This window comes from Spea bombifrons, chromosome 11, assembly GCF_027358695.1.
Source record: "Spea bombifrons isolate aSpeBom1 chromosome 11, aSpeBom1.2.pri, whole genome shotgun sequence".
In the NCBI taxonomy this organism is placed as follows: Eukaryota; Metazoa; Chordata; class Amphibia; order Anura; family Pelobatidae; genus Spea; species Spea bombifrons.
Window position 1 is genome coordinate 13,563,179 of NC_071097.1, and position 20,971 is coordinate 13,584,149.

Sequence of the window (20,971 nt, forward strand, 5' to 3'; positions counted from 1 at the left end):
AGATAGTTCAGGGAACTTTTAACGAACTATTATTGTGAATATAGAAATAGCACTGTTATCATTAACCCCTTCACTGCTTGCAGACATCCGTTTCATTCATTGGAACAGTCATCTAAGTGAAAGAGCACTATCATTTATGTGCTGGCTATACGGATCTTTCATTAGTGAACCGTGAAGATTAAGACGTAATTTCTTTGCTATTAAATGTTTTGTTGGTAGCTGTACCATTTGTACATCTGGTAACATTGTGGCAGATTATTAAAAGTGATTACTTATCACTTATAAAGTAAATTGCATAACCTAGTGTAATATGCATATCACATGAGAGACATGATGTCTACATCTGCCTACCCTATAAGTGTTGGGTTTCTAAAACTCTCAGATTTTTGTGAACTGGTCAAAAAGAGGAACAACAACAATTTCTCAAGTTGTTTCACACAGAGACCCTCCAAGTTTCCGAATTGCTATTCATTCGTTTGTCCTCCAGGGGGCGCATGGTTCTGCTTTCTCGTATTGGAAAGAGAAATGACATTTCCTGTGTTGTTTAACTCTCTTGCAATGCTCTGTGCAACATCACTTGAAATGGAGCAACAGGCATGAGAAAGCTTGCTTTCCATCTGCAGCTTTGGCCAGCATGGATTTCTACAGGAAGGCTCGCCATCCAACCTGCAGTTTGTGGATATTTTGGGTATTTTTCGGTCTCTGCCAGCGGTGCCTGGCATCTTACCAAGGTAGGACAAAAATCCCCCTGTGCCTGCTCTGCCAATGCTACAAAAGAATATTCAAATTCTAGGTGTCCACTGTTCTCAGATCCGATCCTTACTCTGTGTAAGGGGGCTGGGGGTGCCCCAAAGTGGGCAAAAGTTACACAACTAGAAACTTAATAAAGTCACAGAGCTCTGCATTAAAAATATTCTAGATGATGAGTGCTGAGCCCGTGCCATTTAAATTCTTAGCACTTTATAATGATCAACTATAAGTCCACTAAACAACTTAATCTGCCCCCTCCCAAAAAAATGTGGACACTACTTTAAACAACATCTATACATGAAAATGAGGAGCAACGGCAGTGCAAAGTACTCAAACGGGAGCAATCACCATGGAAACAGCTGGACTATCTGTGTTCGTTGTTGGACATTAATCCCACTGCTCCAGAATAGGTCTAGAGTTGCTTTGTCACCGGGACCCTTTGTGTTGTACATCACTGTTTATCATAATCGATGAAATGTTATTATTTATGATAACAATAATAGATACCAGTTGGACATCGTAAATGATACATAGTTATGTGGTTGAGAAGCAATATATAACTTTAGATGTTCTTTTGCAATGGCAAAATAAATTGGTTGGTTGTGCCATCAAATTACTTTCAAACATGAATATACTTATTGATTTTTAAGCAAGTCTTTTGTATTTTGTATTTTAAGTGTATGCATGTAATACCCCTCCATCTATTGCTTATAATTTCTGTTTTTCATCCACTGTAGTAGTTTTGGAGATTTTTAGTTTAGAAGTTCCCCTCATGTGAAAGGTCCTCAAGTATTGTCAATGAGGAGGAAGCAACAGGGTTCCTCTGATCTAAAGATTTTAGGCCACTGTCACATGCTTTTGTGGACGTTTTACTTAATATCACACAACTAACTAACACTGGTGTCATATCTGGATACTTGGCTTCCATATAGTTCCTTTTGGTGGATGTGGGACACTTGTGGTAGTGTGTCTGTCACATGTATGTAATATGTCAAGCATTAGTCCACAATAAAGATCAGGAGCACATAAAGTGAGACATTTTCCTATTTAAATAAGGTCTATGTAAAATCTAATTCTAATGAAATGAGAACAACACTAAGGAGTTAGAACACTGCTTATTTCACAGCGCTCTTTTCACAACTTTTTATTGGTTGAAATGTATTAAGACTAATGGGTTACACTGGCCTAGTACACCTGTGCATAGCGTCATACATGAGCATGTTTAACACTGGCTGGATCAGGATTATTTTATTTTATGATGTGGTTCATGTGGCTGCCTTGCTCATCAATAGCTTTATAAGAGATCTACTCAGTTATAAACAAACTTTAATACGCTATAAATTGTAATGTCTGTAAGCGATTTTGGTTTTCAGTGGATGATTCGATTATTTTTTTTCTTAAATATGACAGTTCCCCTTTAATCTGGTCCTTGTAGGCGAGCTACTGTTGTTCCTGTTGACACTTCCAATACAATTTAAGACGTCATTTCATACATCACAATTTCAAGGTTTTGACATTTGGTGGTTGATTTCATCAGTTGCTGTTGCTGTTGCAGAATTTTGAAGGCCGGTGTGCTGACAACATCCATTTAAGTGTATCTTCTAAATTAAAAAAAGTAACCATTAGGCCTCCCTCCTTAGTCAATTGGAGGGGCAAAGATGAATATATAAAAGAAACCAGTCTTGAATCCTTATATAGGATCATATCTATGATACAAAGTACCAAAGCTCACTAGTCACATGTGTAGTTAGAAAGACTCCCTCCCGCAGCGCACTCAATTCTGGAGCTGACTGGAGGTGAGTTTATAAGATGTAGGTAGATATGTTCAGCTGAGGAAGGGGCAAATGTATATTGGGGGTTTCTGCAGAATCCTCCACGCATTTGCAAAAGGAACAACACAAAAGTGTAAAGGGCCACTCAGCTATCATATGTTATCATATGCTCATGATTGCCGGAGTGTCCCTTTAATAGCAAAATGTGAGTGGGGGCTTAACAACCTCCCCTCTAACTGGTAATTTACCATTTTTAAAGAGAAAAAACCCATCTTGGCCAGCCTGATTTCCTATAGGATATGATGAGTGTTATATGAGCCCTGTTGGGTCTTCCTCCCTATAAAAATTGTAATTGATGTCCAAGTCCAAACCCTTGCAAGACAAGAACCTGGTGATACTGGTACACATTTCGGACTCCACTCACAACCACCGACAAATTGGATGTTATCATCAATTCTGCCCTCTATACAACTTGCTATAATACGTTGAAAGCAAGCTTGATTGATCCCATAGAAAACACCCTGATGTAAAGAATGGGTATATACACTACAAATAAGAACAAGTTCTTATTTTGAAAAATGACATGATACACATTTAGCACACTGTATTCAAAGGATGATTTCAACCTATCTTAAGTATTTGTAGCTTACCTTGACAAGAATCTAGCATAGAACGATTTGTATTTTGCATTTCTTTATCTTTCTAAGTTTATAGATTTATGTAACACATTCTTAAAACCCTTTGGCACTGTGATGATTTTCTTACATACAACTATTTTCCAATGACCTTGGGACAACAGCTAAAATAATTTATATCTACAGACATTTAAGATTTAACAAAGTACTCAGGCTCTTCGCAGCAGTTGAAAACTGAAGCATGAGAAGAACTGACAGGAAAAGGGAGGAGGCAATAGAGCAAAATCAGATAATATTTTCAAATCCATAAAAAAATAAACAATTCGGTCAGTGCGAGTATAGCATTATTCGTTTTCTCCCAAAGCTCCTTTAACAGGTTTTTACCACCGGAGGCTATATAAAAGAATCTTTGTTTCTTTATATTGCATTGATGGATGGATGTTAAATATAACCAATTGGTGGCACGTGTCCCTGTTGAACTATAACACAATGCTTGAGATTGAAAATGAAATGCTTTCTGGTAGTTCTGAGGACTTATTATGCAAAAGTATCTTAGGCACCATTGAGGTTTTACATAGTACTTCTCCATTACTAGACTGAACAGCCCTGGAACAAACCCCTAGTTATTTTTGGTAAATGCAGCTGCTGGGTCAGTTTGCAATAATGCTAATAAGTAATACACGTGGGGCATAACTTATGAATAATGTTGTGTAATCCTTTTATTATATTATGTTGGATAGGCTACAGCAATGCTGTAGTACTGTTCAATTTGGCCATGCCAAGAGTAGAGTAGCCACAGTTGACCAATCTGATGGCCACGCCTCAATGCTTACACAATGTTTATCCCTTAATCCAAAAATAAAACACTTTAACACCATAGACATATGTACAATATGCATACACTAATATATACAGCGAAGACCTATGAGCTAGGACTATATCACTGCTTAGAAATGCCACTTCCTTATATACTTAAACGGTTTACGTTTTGTTATTGTGCTGCTTACTACAGCAATTTTAAACAGTCTTAAAGACTAAAATAACTAAATGCAACCTTACAAATCAGGGAACTGACACCATATTTTTCAATACCAGTCATCAGATTAAAAATACATTCTCAATAATATGATTTTTTAACACTTTTGGCATAATATGATGTTTTCAGGAGCTACGTGTTCTAGCTCTGTGATTTTAGCCCAATCTACTAGGCTTGTGCACAAGGCACAAAATCTTTTTGGACAAGTTGTTCATTTAGTTTTTTTGCTCATGCATTTTCTGTACCTTCCCTTTAGGTTTGGACATAATTTGGAGGGCTTTTTATTCGGAAGTTAAATTCGTTCTTCCCCAGTCCTGTCTATACCCAATGCATTATCCACCTAGGTCTCTATGTGCTCCTTGACCTTATACCTCTAGTCCTCTCACTACCTATTTCCCACAGCTTTCTCGGCTTTTCTTTGCCCTGTCTGCACCCCTGCCTCCGCCTTGTATCTGGCCGTCCCACCTGCTCACTCACCTCCAACCGTTATCTGGTCTCCACTGATCTCTCTGTAAAGGTGCAAAGTCAATACTGACAGGAGAGGTGGGAGGAGCAGGGAAGAGGGGCAGAAGGAGTCAGTGTGTGAGAGAGTGTGCAGCTGCAGAGAAGACACTGGCAGGATAAAGGGGAGGGTGCAGTATACACAGTGCCTACAATAGAAGCTGTAGAGGTAAATTAATGCACAGCTTATCTTACAGGTCCTGAAATGGTTAATTATGATTTGTATATTAATTATGTTCTGTTAGGTAGTTTTTAGAAGATACATCAGTTTGATAACATTTGTTCCACTACCCATACTCTAAGCTTGGTTGCAATACTTAGTATTATGGAAACATGTGCCTTCCTGGTGTCAAAGTGTCCCTGGAATTTTTCATTTTTCTTCTTTTTTTGTTGTAAAGAAACAAAACAAAGTATTTCACAACAGATAAGGCTCATTCAGCCCATCTAGGTTGCTGAAACACCAGTCCTCTGTCTTGTGTTTGATGCAGGAGCCATATGCCTAGCCAATCTATGTTCCCTCACTGTATTATAGCCTCTACCTCTACATTAAAGTAAAATTCTCAGGGGATCTGTGGACCCTTGAGGTACTAGTTTTGAAACTTTATTCTGTGCTACTGCTGTGGGACCAGCACAAGATTCCCCCCAACTGACTCATATAGAGTGTATATGTAGCGTTTTATAATTGGCCCCCCTACTTTGTGCCCCCCTATATATAAATGCTGTAGACGCCACTGCAAAAGTAAAGCATATAGTTCAAAAAGGCATGGGTGTGTCTATTATATATAATTAATGATACTTTTACTTTAACATCTTATCAATACACAGTAGTTTCCTTTGGTTGTGAACGTTGATTTGTGAATACGCACATGCTTTGTTATAACTAGATAAACTTGACATCAGAATCAGCATCGACATCTGCTGCACTCTTTCTTCCTCCCAGTTCAAGTTAATTTACAAAACTTATTAAAAAGGGACGTTTGAAACACTGCACATTTTGTGTTTATGTGAGCAGTTATTGAAACATTCCTCCTTTTTGAAAATCATATCATTTGACCTTCGACTTGCTTACAGGAAAAGGGAAGGTCAGGGGAAGGCAAGGCAAACTATATTTAAAATACATCATGGAAAATTTGTTACAAAATACAACTATTCAGTATAAGTCAATGTGTTGATTTCTACTTCTGAACAAAAATACATGAACAATCTTACCCTTTAGGCAGATTAACGTGTGCCCAGATGGAGTAAAATGTACAACCATATTCGTCATAATGTTTGTTCAAACGTTAAGATTTATTAGAGGAGGAATTATCGTTATACAATGATAAAACTGTAAACCATACTTTGTGTCTAAGAAAACAACACACAAAGCTCTCTAAAGCATTCTCGGAGGACATTTATGCTGACAACATAATACCAATCTAATTGCCAGTTCAACAATTGCCTCTGTGCATCTTTATATGAATTGTTAGCCCTATACATCTAGTTAGCCTGTGGCCCTCCAGGGTCAAACTGCAGGGTGCAAAACACATTCAGAAAAGCCCTATATGCTTAAAAAGAATCGGTTTAGCTCTGCTTGGAAGAGAAAGGCCATTGTTAATTAGGCTTTAGACGGAACACACAAAACCTAGACCATGGAAGTTACATTTTAAACATCTAATAGAGGAGGCATACTTTTTGCTGACGAACTGTATCATTTTAGGAAGCCTGTTCCATGTGGTGTAGTTTTATGCCTCATTAGGTCCAGCTGTGAAAACCATTCCCCTAGGGCAAACAACTTATCGAAATTTGCATGGGAAAGGTTTTGGTGCTGATTAAACCTGCGGGGTAAACAGTATGAAGTCAGAGAAGTGAGCAGACTCTACATTTAGACAATAGCTCTGATTTTGTTTTATTTTGTCCTATGTATGCCTTAAATGTATTGTACCACAATTAGTAGTTATTCTTTTATCACTTACTGAGCATGAAACTTAATTTGTAAACATTTTTCTAAGATTCCTTCTACTACTTATTTTGTTGCTTGGTATGCTGCACTAATAGAGACTGTTCACAAGAACTTACAAGAGAAAACACTAATTAAGAAATGCATGTGACGGCTCAAGACCGGAGAGGTGACACATCTCACCTTTTGTGATGAAAGGTTTTAAATTAAACATTTCTTAAACCATTGTGCTCTTCTGCAGATGCATGCATGGTGTTTGTGTGGCATTTAGAAACCACAGACAGAATCTGCATTGTGCACATACTTTGCATCAACTAATTATGATGGTGTAAGAGTTTGAATGAGTTAGTGATCCAAGAATCATAGAGGATGGGATCTATAATAAATTATTGGTTAATAATTTACAATACTGTTTACAGAGCAAAATACCCCAGAGAGATGTTTCTTTTAAAAAACTTAAGATTTGTTTTAAGAAATTTCAACTAGTTTTGCCCAGAATTACTTTTTTTGGACAAAAATGATAGCAGGCAAGTCCGAGTACTAGGGTCTAGCCACTTTGTCAGACGTGGATGAAAATGTCCTTAACCTAAGCAAACAGACAAACCATTGCATGCAGATTGTGGTAGTGTACTACGTATACCTGTTTTTCCCTGATACTTAAAATGAGTACACTGTGGTGACCGAGAAACGAGATCTTAATAAATGCTATATTCTCTATAGTGTGATATATTCTGCTTGTAAACAGGAAGCCAGATGAAAAGCAATAAGCTATCATCACACTTAGGAGAACAGGGACTTCCTAAACCAGTCCTGATAACTGTATTCTTGTATTCTGTACTGCATTCTTGTGAAATTAGAAAACTATTAATAAGTACACTTTTTATTAACGTTTGAGCTAAATAATTTACAATACTTTTACAATACAAGTGTTGAATGAAGCACTACTTCTTCTCTTCATCACCAAGGGACCTTTTGCTTTTGCCCTTTGGAAAGTATGGCATTGATACCATATGACCAAAACTATGTGGACACTTGACTATCACACCTACAGTATATGAGCTTGTTGGACATCCTATTCCAAAACCATGGGCATTAATGAGTCCCATCCCCCTTTTATGGCTATAACAGCCTCCACTATTCTGGGAAGGCTTCCCATAAGATTGGATTGTGTCTGTGGGAATATGTGCCTGTTCGGCCAAAAAAGCATTTGTGAGGTCAGACACTGGTGGTTGAGAAGAACTGCCTTACAATCGGTGTTCCAATTTATCCCAAAGGTGTTCAATGTGGAATGTGGTTAAAATCAGGGCTCTGTGTGGGCCATTTGAGTTCCTCAACACCGAACTCAGTTTTTGCCCCCCCCGCCTGTTGTTTCCATACTGATCAGGAAACAGGGTTTTGTAGTCTTGCTTTCCTGGTAACACTGTGGATCATCCACTGCAGGGGAGGCTTTAGAGAAAAAAATGCAGAGTGGTGTGTCATGGTGTGACCAGGGCCGACCTTAGGGGTGCGCGACCTGTGCGACTGCACAGGGCGCCATGGTAGCAGGGGCGCCTGCCCTGGACTTAACTTAAAACATTGTTTTTTCTTTTTGGTGTTTTTTTTTTAAACTTTATTTAACATCATTCATGTTAAATAAAGTTTAAAAAACAAACAAAAAAAACCCGATGCTTTAATCTAAGTCCCGGGCAGGGGCGCCGAGCGGTTGCTCGTGAAGTTCTCAGCAACCGCTCGGCGCCCCTTACTCTCCATGACTCCGTCGCGGTGCCGGCATCTCATGTTGAGCGCTGGACTATTCCAGCACCGCAGCAGAGCGAGAAGACGGATGCCTCCCGCTCTCACCGCAGGACTCAACAAGGTAAGGGGGGGGTGTAGTTTGAAGGGGCAGGGGGGGGTGTAGTTTGAAGGGGCAGAGGGGGAGTGTAGTTTGAAGGGGCAGAGGGGGGGGTGTAGTTTGAAGGGGCAGGGGGGGTGTAGTTTGAAGGGGCAGAGGGGGGGTGTAGTTTGAAGGGGCAGGGGGGGTGTAGTTTGAAGGGGCAGAGGGGAGGAGTAGTTTGGGGGGGTAGTTTGAAGGGGCAGAGGGGATGGGTAGTTTGAAGGGGCAGAGAGGGGGGTAGTGAGGGAGGGGGGTAGTGAGGGGGGGCGCCAGAGGAGTAGTCCGCACAGGGCGCCACAACGCCTAAGGCCGGCTCTGGGTGTGACAACTCAGCACCCACTTAGGCTGTAGGTGAGGACAGCAACAGGAGTCACAATAACTGTATGTGTTTGTGTTTTGTTTGCATGTGGTGAGTGTAGTGAGCTTGTGTGAGTATGTTTTGTTAGAGTATGTCTGCATTGTGCTTCTGCGTGTATGCGTATTTATGAAGAGAAATCATATAGATATACAGTTGTATTACGCCTTAACAAATATGTTTGCGTAATGTTGATTTTCTTCACTGCTTTGCCCTGCAGCTCTGGAAAACTGGTATTCAGTTTATGCGCCATACTCACAGTATGTTTGCCCTGTGGGACAGAATGTGAATCTCACCTGCACCATCACTGGATCTGCACCCTCCAAGCAAGAACATTTACATTCATTTTGGCGCTTTAGTAACAACAGGAACCCTGACTGTTCTCATAAAAGGCATGAGCAAAATGTGACCAACCACCACACACTTGTACACACGGTGCATAGCAGAGTATTTCATTTAAACCTACAGAATCTGTCACAAGTAGACAGTGGCGACTACTGCTGTTATGTTGTGGCCACCATGAACAAGCACCTTAGGCATGAAGCCCACAGTTACATTCAGTTACAAGTAAAAACAGGTAAGAAAAAGTTACCTACACTGAGCTTATTTATTTTATTTATAGTTAAAAGTGTATACGGACATGCTATTTTTTATGCATGGGATTCTGTAATCAAAATGTTATTAGCAGAAAAAAATATGAATAGGATGAAAGAATACTTCAGATGGGAAGAACTGGTCTTTCGGTCTTACAAACTATGCCACTATATGGTATTATTTAGACCTACTGGGTTTTAATGCATAATAAGGTGGGATTCGTATGCAATGTGCATCTGCTACTATTTCAAGCATGTATTCTTGCATGCTACCTATTTACTCACAGTAATTTGGTTACTGTTTATCAAGACTTTACATTTTTTACAGATTATAATTTATTCCTTCACTAAACTTATCAGTTTATTCAGCTAATGAGTAAAATAGGTATTCACAATAATGAGTTTAGTGAAGGAATTCTCTAATACACATAAGCGGTGACGTGATGAGGTTATGAGTTCTGGATCAGACTCGTAAAAGTGTTTGGCAAATGCATACTACTGCATTAATTAAGTGGTTTTTATATGTCCATGTCCAATACTCAGTAAGTACTCATGTAGTTTAGAGAAGATTCATCCAAGATCCACAAAATAAATTGATGAGTTTCATCTCAAGTTGAGAAAATCAGAAAATTGTTTAGATGTCCTAGGTTAGCTGAAGAAAATAACAAATCATCAAAGTGGGTAATTTTCAGTTGCTCGTCTGAATCTGATATTAGTTAAAGGTTTTGGTATAGTCCTCTGGTTGCCAATCTTTGCAAGTGCAAAGTGGGTCTTGTTTTCCTAATTTGTATTAATTACGTGTGTAATGCTTTATTTTATTTTGATTTCACCAAATTTGTTTTCATTTTTTTTAAAGATGATCCAAATCTTCAAACCTGCATATTTCAATCATCAGATGGAGACAACGGAAGTAAGAATACAGACATTATTACTTATTGTGTGAAGACATCTACAAATCTGTAATACCGACTGTTCCAACAGACCAAAATAGTACAGCACGTTTTGTGTTGCTTGGGCGCACGTTTATTTGTCATTCTTAATTTTAGGTTGTTAGACAAAGACTCCAATAAATTTTGATCATCCTAAAGAAAATGGGAATGTAGCGTATACCTAGCCTTATACCAAGAGTGGTATTTATTTGGCACATGACAAACCTAGAGTTGCATTGGGAATAAATACATATTCTACCTGGGAAACATTTGGCCAGTTAGTTCACCGCCTACATGTAATATCCCATATTAAATAAAATGCAATTGTTTACTTAACATCTACATACTAGACAAGGGCAAACAAGATGAAAGCTATATTTTGAATTCTCTCATGTAAAAGACATATTACATGAATACAGTACACTGAACGATGTCTTTGATAAACGCTTGTTTGTATGTAATAGAATTATTTGCTTATGTATTATAGAAAGTACAGCAGCAGCACTGGCGATTGTGTCTTGCATCATTGGTATCCTCTGCCTGCCACTCATACTATTCCTTGTTTACAAGCAAAGAAAGGCAGTCACCAACAGACGTAAGTATGACTTCCAAAACTATTAAAAGTACTGTTTACATTGATGACACAATTGATGTACTCCAAAAGAGAAATCTTTTGTTAGCATCTGATTGCTTAAATTTATCTTACTTGGTTCCTTTGTTAGTTAGTAGAAATATATTGTTAGTTAGCAAAATATATTGTTATGGTGGAGAGATTTTTCATTTCACAGGTAAACTATAAATCGCACAGGGCCATCTTTTATGAAAACTATTTGTGAAGGGTGCAGAAATGTCCAACCCCCTTGCAAACCTTACAGATCCCACTTAACCCTTACAATCTACCACCAGGGAGAACCTCCTCTTCTCTACAGAACTACTATAGAAATGGTTGGATTCAAGAAGAGGGGGTAAACCTCAACACAGGCTACTGGTCTGCTTCCTCTACTTAAGTATAGGAATAACTTCGAGCTATGAGCGTGCACTAAACTTGAATTATGTTTAAAACATTATCTTAAAGATGATTCAGGCCTATATTAAATGTTTTTTTTTTTCACAGGAGCACAGGAGCTTGTTAGAATGGACAGGTAAGTTTAATTGTTTAGTCTTGGAATATCATGCAAAAGTCTATTTTTACATTGCATTGTACACTACTCTGCTAAAAAACAACATTAAAAACAAAAATAAAAAGTAGTCAAACGCAAGCACCCAGGAGGGTCCTGCGCATATTACACATAGAGATGCTGCCACTGCCTGAAATTCAAACAACAAAGTCAGAGGGTGTCATCAGTTAACGTTAACTACATTTAGCAATAATTATGCCTGTGTGCAGCACCAGGGAAAGAAGACATGGCAGGACTAGGATTAATAGTAGAGTTCCTATAGCCAGGGCCGGCACCACCTATAGGCAAAGTAGGCGCCCGCTTGGGGTGGCAAAAATCCTTGCCCCAGCCCTGCCTATAGCACACTGTTACACATCAAAATGACTCACATCATATACATAAATGTGGCTATATTCCTTAGAATTACAAGGTGCATTAAATTGTTATGCAAGAGAGGAACTACCGGCAGATTACAGATATAATCCACCCGTCACCTTATATATTTTCTTTTATTTCAACTCTGTTAATGTCATCTTTTGTTTCAGATAAAAGACCTGATTTGTTAACATCCTCCATATTACTCCAGATTGCGTTCCCAGTAGATATATAGAAATCTGAAACTAAGTGTTAGAAGTAACACTTTCTAATTAGTTCTCAGGCAACATAAAAATGTTTTGCCCGTATGTGTAAATGTATCACATGAAGAAAAGAAGTGTAAAAATGTAAAACATTCCTTTTATTTTGCCTTGTTTACTAATCATGAGTGTATGCCTATGACTGCAGCTCGATCTGGAACCAGAGTTGATAATCAAGTTTCAGGTGCTGCGTTTGATCTCTGAGCAAGGGAAGCAGCGTTAGTTTTTGGATGCTCATTGCTTGGGTTCCATCCACTCCTTGTGGACGACCATGGGCGACCATCCTTAGGAAGCCTAGATATATATAACATAACAGAAAATATATGTATTTCCATTTACAGCAATGTAAATTAATATGGATGGTACTACTTACCAGAATGTATGAAACAAAGAAATCTAGATACTAGCATTTCCAAAAGAAATGCTAGAAAGGTTGTTACATTCTATTGAACTTGCCAACTAGTTTTCTTATATTTAAGTAGTATAATAAACATTTTGAAAACGCCTTTAAAACAATATCTATTGGAGGCATTTAATGTGAAATTAATTCAATGTACTCTATTCACTTTCTATTCAGTGAAGCCCAGGGCATTGAAAACCCTGTCTTTGATGACCCCCCTAGTGGGAATGTCACTGGAACTACCGAACAAAGGCCCAGGTTGAATTTTATGGCTGCTCGTCAGCAGTCAGAATCTGGCCGCCATCTGCTCTCTGAACCAAACACTCCACTCTCTCCACCGGGACCTAATGATGTTTTCTTCCCTGCTTTAGGTAAGTAGTCAAAAAAATTGTTATGGATCAGATTCATGGAATATCCCTTCTGTTCACCACCGTAAAACATTATAGACACTAATAATGCATCATATCCTAACTTTTAACCAGCAGCCTATGGCGGGATTAGCCAAGAGATTGGGTGGTGGCAGATCGTGTGCTTTATTACCTGAGGCATATTTCCCTATTGGTTGCCAGCACAGCTTTAGTAATGGATATCGTGTCCAAGGAATCAACATTAGTAGATCTGAAGACAGCAACCCTTATAATTATCCAACAGATACCTCTAACTTTTGTATTCTAAAGAGTCTATAGACAATAACATTTTATAAGTCTCTGTCTTCTGAAGCAGGTTTCCTCAAGACTGTGACATTATTATTATTATTATTATTATTATTATTATTACGCCAGCAATTAATGCAGCACTTCTCACAATAGATATATTCAAGGAGAATGGCGAGAGTAGAATAGACAGACTCAGATAAACCAAAAAATTAGGTAAAACTTATCAACACAATGTAAAATATCATCTCTAATACATAGCTTTTCCCTTTCTTGCTCACCTGAAGAGGAAGTGAGCAATATAACCAATTACAAAAAAATAACCAGTGTCATTTCTTTTCTGAAAAGTATGTCTATTATACTGTACATGACTGTTACACCATTATATGTTACACCCAATCTGGTTCTAACTTCTATATTACAAGTAAGAAAATACCACATTTTTTATTTTACGTTGGAAAAATAGACTGTATTTATCATTTATACAAATCTGTATTTATTTTTATCAGAACCAGTTCCAGATTCACCTGACCCCACCAGCGTCTAACCTGATTTGCCATTAACGGAGAGGAGTATTTGGAACCCTGCAGGTTATGCTAAATGGATTTTGGCATAACTCTTGCAGTCTAGAACAATTGCTTATGTAGAAAAAACACACATTAAGACATTTGGACACCCAGTTTCCTACGTTACAATCTAACAGAGAAAATACCCATCAAAAAGCGATTTTTAATGAGGGTCTTTTTATATCGTCAGATCAAGAACATAACTGGCCATGTTTCATTTTTGTATAAATATCTTTGGAAAATGCACTGAACCTTTTGTCAAAGAAAAGCAATGAATAACCAAAACAGATTTAGATCTTTATGGACACTATAAATCCCACTTGCGTACTAAATGGAAGTTGACTGGTAAAACCAACTCATGTGTTGCCCGTTTTATATTTATTTCGGCATGCATTTCTAATTCAGAAGTACATTTCTAAGCTAACATAACTTATCTGACTGAAACCAGTTACTGCCTTATCTGTATAAAATGTCCGCATTTTCTCTGCTTTTGTCAAGTATGTTTACCTACTTAAATAGAAATACGTGAGAACCTGTAGCCCCTGGCTAACCAAGGCAATACGTGCTTGGATATGCAAAACCTGACTTGACCTAAATATATGGACTATGCACCAAAAGTTCACCAAGTTGAATCTTTCCAAGCAGCTTTATCTCTTGATCCTGAAGGCCAAAAAATACCCCAATGAAAAATGTATCCAATATTGTCCCAAAGGGGTGAAACAAAAACCTTCTTGACTCCAAATGCACTCATGTTTTCTTCCCCGAATCAATATTACCTAAGTAAAAGATGGACTGTAATTCTCTGAATGGCTATATTCAGAAGTATCTGCCAAAGCCCATCAGTTGGATGTATATTTCAAATCATACCTGCCCTGACGTTTAATAAAACCTTTCCTTTGCTTAACATGAAATCTATTTCTGGTAACCTTCCATGATGCCCCGTTATTTTATCTCCACATATGCATCTTTTCTCCAAAGTAAACAAGCCCAAATGTGTACTTTGTTTATTTATTATACAGCCTGTCCTCTTAAAATATCTTCGAGATGTGCAATAATTGTATATCTTACCAAATTATCACATTCATTCCATGGATATTTCACTTGCTGCCAATACTTTTAATATTTTATTGAAAACTAATGAATGTGACACAAAAGTATAAAACAAGGAAGAGCGACTGCCAGGGGGTGATTTTATTAGACGCGCTATACGATGAAGCTGATCACGCCATCATGCCACCATACTAACTGCGTTTTTCGGCCAGCCAGATACTGGATGTTAAAACATTAATTTGCAAAACCTGTAGGTCTCATTTCAGCAATGCCGTCCTTCACTATAAACACTAAAGTATAAAATAGTTTACCAATATAGTCATTTTAATGAATATTATTGCAAGCTAGTGTTTGAAAAGACAGTATGGCACACAGGTGCGCTTACAAATAAAAACTGATTCAAGGATAAATTTTGAAAATAGGTCTTACCGCCAGAGCAACCAAAGTTGATTAACACCACTTGTTTTTGTGCTCAGACATATACAAATGAGATGTATAAAGCTGATTTTTTTTTTTTAACATTTTTTTTCTTTTGTGTACTGCTTTGTTCATGCAATGTTTGTCTTTGTTCATTAACAATTAAAGAGATTATAAGAGATGAAAAAACTATAAAGCAAAATTAAAATGTACCATTCTGGTTTTGATTTAAAGAGATCAGCCATGATAAATGTGTTAAGGGACAGATAGGCTGGCCAAATCTTTGGTAATTATATGTAATGTCTTCTTATTATGGAGATGTGATGAATATAATGTAAACAATTGAAGGTTACAACAAATAAAGGTAAAGTAAAATAGGAGGCTTTGTATGAATAGCAAGTCAGCCACAAAAGTGGAGAAATCACCATAGCAACAAAATATCTATTGATTGCACAACATTTATATTTTTATGCTCTTATGTATAAAGTAATGAGACAGAGAGCCTGTTTCCTTAATAAAAGACGTTTAAGGGAACATTTCCAACTGTCAACAGAACCAGGTTGGAAAGTGTCTACATCCACCATTAAGACAGTCCTACATCGCCATGGCCTGAAAGGCTGTCACGGCAGGAAGAAGCCCCTGCTCTATGACCACTATAACAAATCCAGAATTAAGTTTGTAGGTGATCACCAGGATGAAAACCTAGCATTTTGGAGAAGTGTTTTCTGGTCAGATGAATCAAAAATGTAACTGTTAGGCCATAATGACCAGCACTATGTATAGAGGAAAAAGGGTAAGGCTTTTAATCGAAAGAACACTATCCCAACTGTAAAGTATGAGGGTGGTGGCATTGTGATATGTGAAAGGTGCACTTTATGAGGAAAGATGATTATCTAGAATGAAGCAACACATCAAGACATCTGTATTATATGGGTTCTGGCAGGTCACATTAGAGGAGATATTGCTACAAAATCTTTGGAACTTCCTCAGCAACACAAGTGTTCAACAGTACCACACAGCAACTTATTGACTAAAAAAATGGGAAGAACTATACTACTTGATGACATCTTTATTTGGGCAAAACAAATCAAGAGCAGGCAACCACCTTTGTCTAATAGGAATAGATACACAAGGGAAACCAAAACTAATTTGAGATACTTAATGTGTGTAATAAAACTAATGGGATATTATGTTTAGCAAATAGATATTTCTTTCTTAGTACTCTGGGCTTAGTTATGCGTTGTATTTGATTCTGTGGTTTTGATCTTCGGCTTTTTCTTGTTTATCCTGCCTGCTCCTTCCCTTGACCTTGGCTTGTCTCTGAATACGCTACCTGTTTTGGTGTTTGCCCTACCTCTATTGCCTTTGTCTGGTTTGTGTCCTGGCTCTGCACCATGGATCCACCGTGCTGCCTATCTTCAGTCAGTTACAGTTTGACAGGCCCACTATGGATCCTGCAGACCTCAGTCGCGTATCATCTCGACAGGAACGACACGATTAGATTTTGGCTTCTCATGTGGCTCACCTTCTCTCCCTGGAACAGAAGTTGGATACTATGACCGATCTCCTTCAGGGTTTAACAATCCCCACCCGCTCCAGTTCCTGTTGCGGGTCCACAGAGGCCTCTCTTGCTGCTGGTTCTTCCGCTAATCCTCCCAAGATGCCGATGCCAGACAAATTCTCTGGTAATCCTCTTGAATGCAGAGGGTTCCTTAATCAATGTCTGTTGCACTTCAGGACTCAGCCTCAAGCTTTCTCCTCTCATGCCACCAAGGTTGCTTCATCATTAACCTATTAAGGGGAGAAGCCTTGGCACTGGCCTCTCGTCTACTAGAACAGAACTCTCCTTTGAGAAGCCTTGGCACTGGCCTCTCGTCTACTTGAACAGAACTCTCCTTTACTGGACAATGCTACCTCCTTTATTTCTGCCTTTCATGCTGTTTTTGACGCTCCAGGTCATCATGATAATAAAGTGTATTTATTATGGAGGTACAGCAAGGTAAAAGTTCTGTCGCCCAGTATGCAGTGGAATTCCATACTTTGGCATGCAAGATTAAGTGGAATAATGAGGCTCTGAGGGAGGCCTTTTGGAGGGGACTTAATGATCATCTCAAAGATGCCCTGACCTATCGTGATCTTCCTGAGAATTTTGAAGATCTCATACCTCTTTGTCTCAAACTGGATGCAAGTGAGAGTGAGAGAGAGAGAGAGAGAGAGAGAGAGAGAGAGTGAGAGAGAGAGAGAGAGAGAGTGAGAGTGAGAGAGAGAGAGAGAAAACGTCATCCTTTTTGGCCTTCTTTGCACACTCCTCTTCCTCCAGCTAACGCTGTTGCTGCTGGGGAACCCATGGAGATTGGACCCATTCTGCATCTGTAGGAGGAGGAGAAGAGACGCCGCAGGGTTCTTGGACTGTGCCTGTACTGTGGCCAAAAGGTCACAGAGTAATCTCGTGCCCTCGGAAGCAGGGAAATGCCAAAGCTAAGTGGAGGTGGTCTACTGAGCATTTTTTCTATCACACCACCTTTTCATGACAGATTTCTCATACCTGCTCCCCTTCAGTGGACATGTCAACAAGTGGCCACACTAGCTCTCACAGATTCAGGCGCTGCCGGGAATTTGACTCTACCTGTTCCAAGAGCATGGGTATTCCGCTTATTCCCTGTACCCGCTCCATTCCTATTTCTACGTTGAATGGCTCTCCTCTCGGGTCCGGAGTCGTGTCTCATTCCACTATTCAGATCCAAATAATGGTGGGGGTTCTACAAGTGGTATCAAATTTCTCTCAACGTTCTTCACAGTCCTCACAAACCGTTGATTTTAGGGCTACCATGGCTGTGTCGACATAACCTCAGCATTTATTGGAAAGAGAGACAAATTACTGCTTGGGGTGCCTCATGTCAAGTCTCATGTCTTCAGAGCTACCGTGCCGCTCACGCAATGCTCAGTCTCTGGTTGAGGATCCTCGTTTACTCGTCCCCCCATCAATATCATGCGTTTTGGGATGTATTCTCTAAACAAAAAGCTGAGAGACCGCCACCACATCGTCCTTACGGTTGTGCTATTCAACTTTTACTGGGAACTTCACCGCCCTCAGGGAGGATTTACCCTCTATCTGAACCTGAGAATCGTGCCCTCTCTCAATATATCGAGGGGAGTCTTCGTAAGGGCTTTATCGGGCCATCTTCCTCTCTAGCAGGTGCAGGATTTTTTTTTTGCAAAGAAGAAATACATCTCCCTTCATCCGTGTATTGATTACAAAGGCTTGAATAGAATCACCATAAAGAATAAATATCCCATTCCTCTAATTTCTGAATTATATGACCAATTTTAGGAATCCACCGTCTTTACCAAATTAGATTTTTGTGGAGTTTACAATTTAATCCAGATTCCTGAGGGAGACGAATAGATGACCGCCTTTAACACCCGTTACACGATCATTATGAAGATGTGGTATTGGATTATGTAAAAGCATCCGCTGTCTTCCAGAACTTTGTTGATATCATCCAAGAAATGTTGTTGTCCCACGTTATCGTCTATCTAGATGATATACTGATATATTCTAAGACTCCGAACGAACATTGTGCTCATGTCCGGTCGGTACTTCAACATTTTAGGGAGAACAACCTATTTGCCAAAGCAGAGAAAAGTGAGTTTGAGACTTCTCACACTAACTTTCTTGGTTATGCAATATCTGAAGCACATCTGGAGATGGATCCCAAGAAACCTGCTGCAGTTACACAATGGCCTATTCCATCCTATTCCATTTGATCGTAAAGGAATTAAGAGATTTATCTGCTTTGCTAATTACTACAGACAACTCATCAGACATTTCTCCCAAATCATAGCACCCATTACAACTTTAACAAAGAAAGGCTTTGATCCCTGGAATTGGTCTCCTGAAGCCTTTCCTGCCTTTGCGTCTACTCCTATTTTGAAATGTCCGGATCCTACCAAACTATTCATCTTAGAGGTGGACCAATCTGAACTAGGGGCTGGGCCTGTGCTCTCCCAGGGACAACCCAGTTCGAACAAGATTCACCCTCGCGCCATTTTTCTAAACGACTTACTCCAGCACAGTGCAGTTATGACATTGGCAACATTGTTAGCCATTAAAATGGCCTTTGAGGAGTGGTGTCACCTCTTTGAGGGCTCTGAAACTCTTATTTATGGTCTATACTGATAACAAGAACCTTACTTACATGGAGACAAGTCAGGTGGGCGTTATTGTTCACCAGATTCAGTTTCCGAATCACGTATCGTCCTGGATCGAAAACAAATTCTGACTTTGGATTTTCCAACGAACCATTCCAATTGGTTGTATTATATATTATTGGAACTATTAATACTAACATTGTTCAACTAATTGTCAGGTCTCTCCCAGTTCCCAGACGTTTATTTGTCCAACCCCCATTTTATTAAACCGTTACTGTCCTGGTTTCACAACAGACTTTTTGGTGGCCCAACATGCTGAAAGATGTCAAAGACTTTATCCAGGCGTGTTCGGTATGTGCTCGTCATAATATGGAGGTTTCTCACTGACACTCTCCAGGCTGAAGCTGGTGGTATCAATGCTGTGAAGAATGGCTGATAGAGCCTTTTTTATTTTTTATCTGAATTAGCTATATATTCTGGCTGTTCATTTGCCAACAATACACAAACTGCCTGCCCAATCATCTTTTGTAATTTAGCTAATACCGCAGCTGTATATACAAAACAATTGTTGCATCTAAAAATACATATTTAGTTACAAGTAACCTTATGTTTATTTCTCAGGAGTACTTCAACTTCCCTCTAACAGAACGTAGACAGCTGTAACGGTACAAAGCAATTAAGTAGAAAGCCTATTATTTGTTGTACATAACGCAGCTATATCTTAAGCTGCCTTTGGGTATATGCTTAATGAATTCATCATCCAATAAGCTTCCATGCATTGGTCTCTAATTACATGTGGAAGTTCTCCCATGCTGAGCAACTTTATGAAGATTTAAATGCTGTTAGAATTGACATCATCCAGCTCCAGCAATCTGACCCTCTTGAGTCATAAAACAGGCTGAGATTTCACCTAAAATGAGTTTAGAAAATAGTGATCAAATTTAGATCAATATAACAGACAGTAGTATATAGGGCTAAATACCCACCACAATAATGAGTGAAGCCAATACATAAAATATACAAAATCCTTATTTTGCAATTGGTGTATCATTTATCGTGTATCATATTGTTTCTATACCTAACAAGATAACAGCTAACTCTGACAAAAAAAACATTTAAAATATGTACAAGGTCAACATGTATACAGGCAGAGATCCAATAGCTATAATTAGCCATAATAATATTTTACCCCCTCATATAACCTCAACTCAAACTCTGCCGGCTCTACCAGAGGCACTGGCTGGGGAGATCAAAAGATCTTCCTTTACCAGTCCTCTGTTTGTGGGGCAGGCAGGCAGCGGGAGACCGGTTCAATGAGAGCTCTGAGTGAAGAATTCTCAGCTCTCCTTATTGCCTGAGAGGCATGTCAGGCAATAGTGTGTATGTGACTAGAACCTTTAAGTTGGGAGGTGGGGCCTCCATGGATGCATCCTGGTGCCATGAGTATACTTTCTTCAATTGCTAAGTGGCCCAGTTCTCATGCTCAAGTGCCCATTGGAGACACTTTCGCCAGTGAACAGGATTCAGCATGAGCACCCTTAATGTTCTGCGGTATTTG

At 39.0% G+C, this 20,971-nt stretch overlaps 2 protein-coding genes across 2 annotated transcripts in view; one reads left to right on the forward strand and one right to left on the reverse strand.

Moving 5' to 3' along the window:
- Positions 1-20,971, reverse strand: part of CDH23 (cadherin related 23) — a 357,384-nt gene that overhangs the window by 57,789 nt on the left and 278,624 nt on the right. The window lies entirely within an intron of this gene.
- Positions 591-14,705, forward strand: VSIR (V-set immunoregulatory receptor). Its single transcript, XM_053451251.1, has 7 exons — positions 591-731; positions 9,082-9,438; positions 10,311-10,364; positions 10,871-10,978; positions 11,498-11,525; positions 12,753-12,946; positions 13,738-14,705. Exons 1-7 carry the CDS (start codon positions 635-637, stop codon positions 13,773-13,775), a joined length of 876 nt encoding a protein of 291 aa, XP_053307226.1. The 5' UTR covers positions 591-634; the 3' UTR covers positions 13,776-14,705.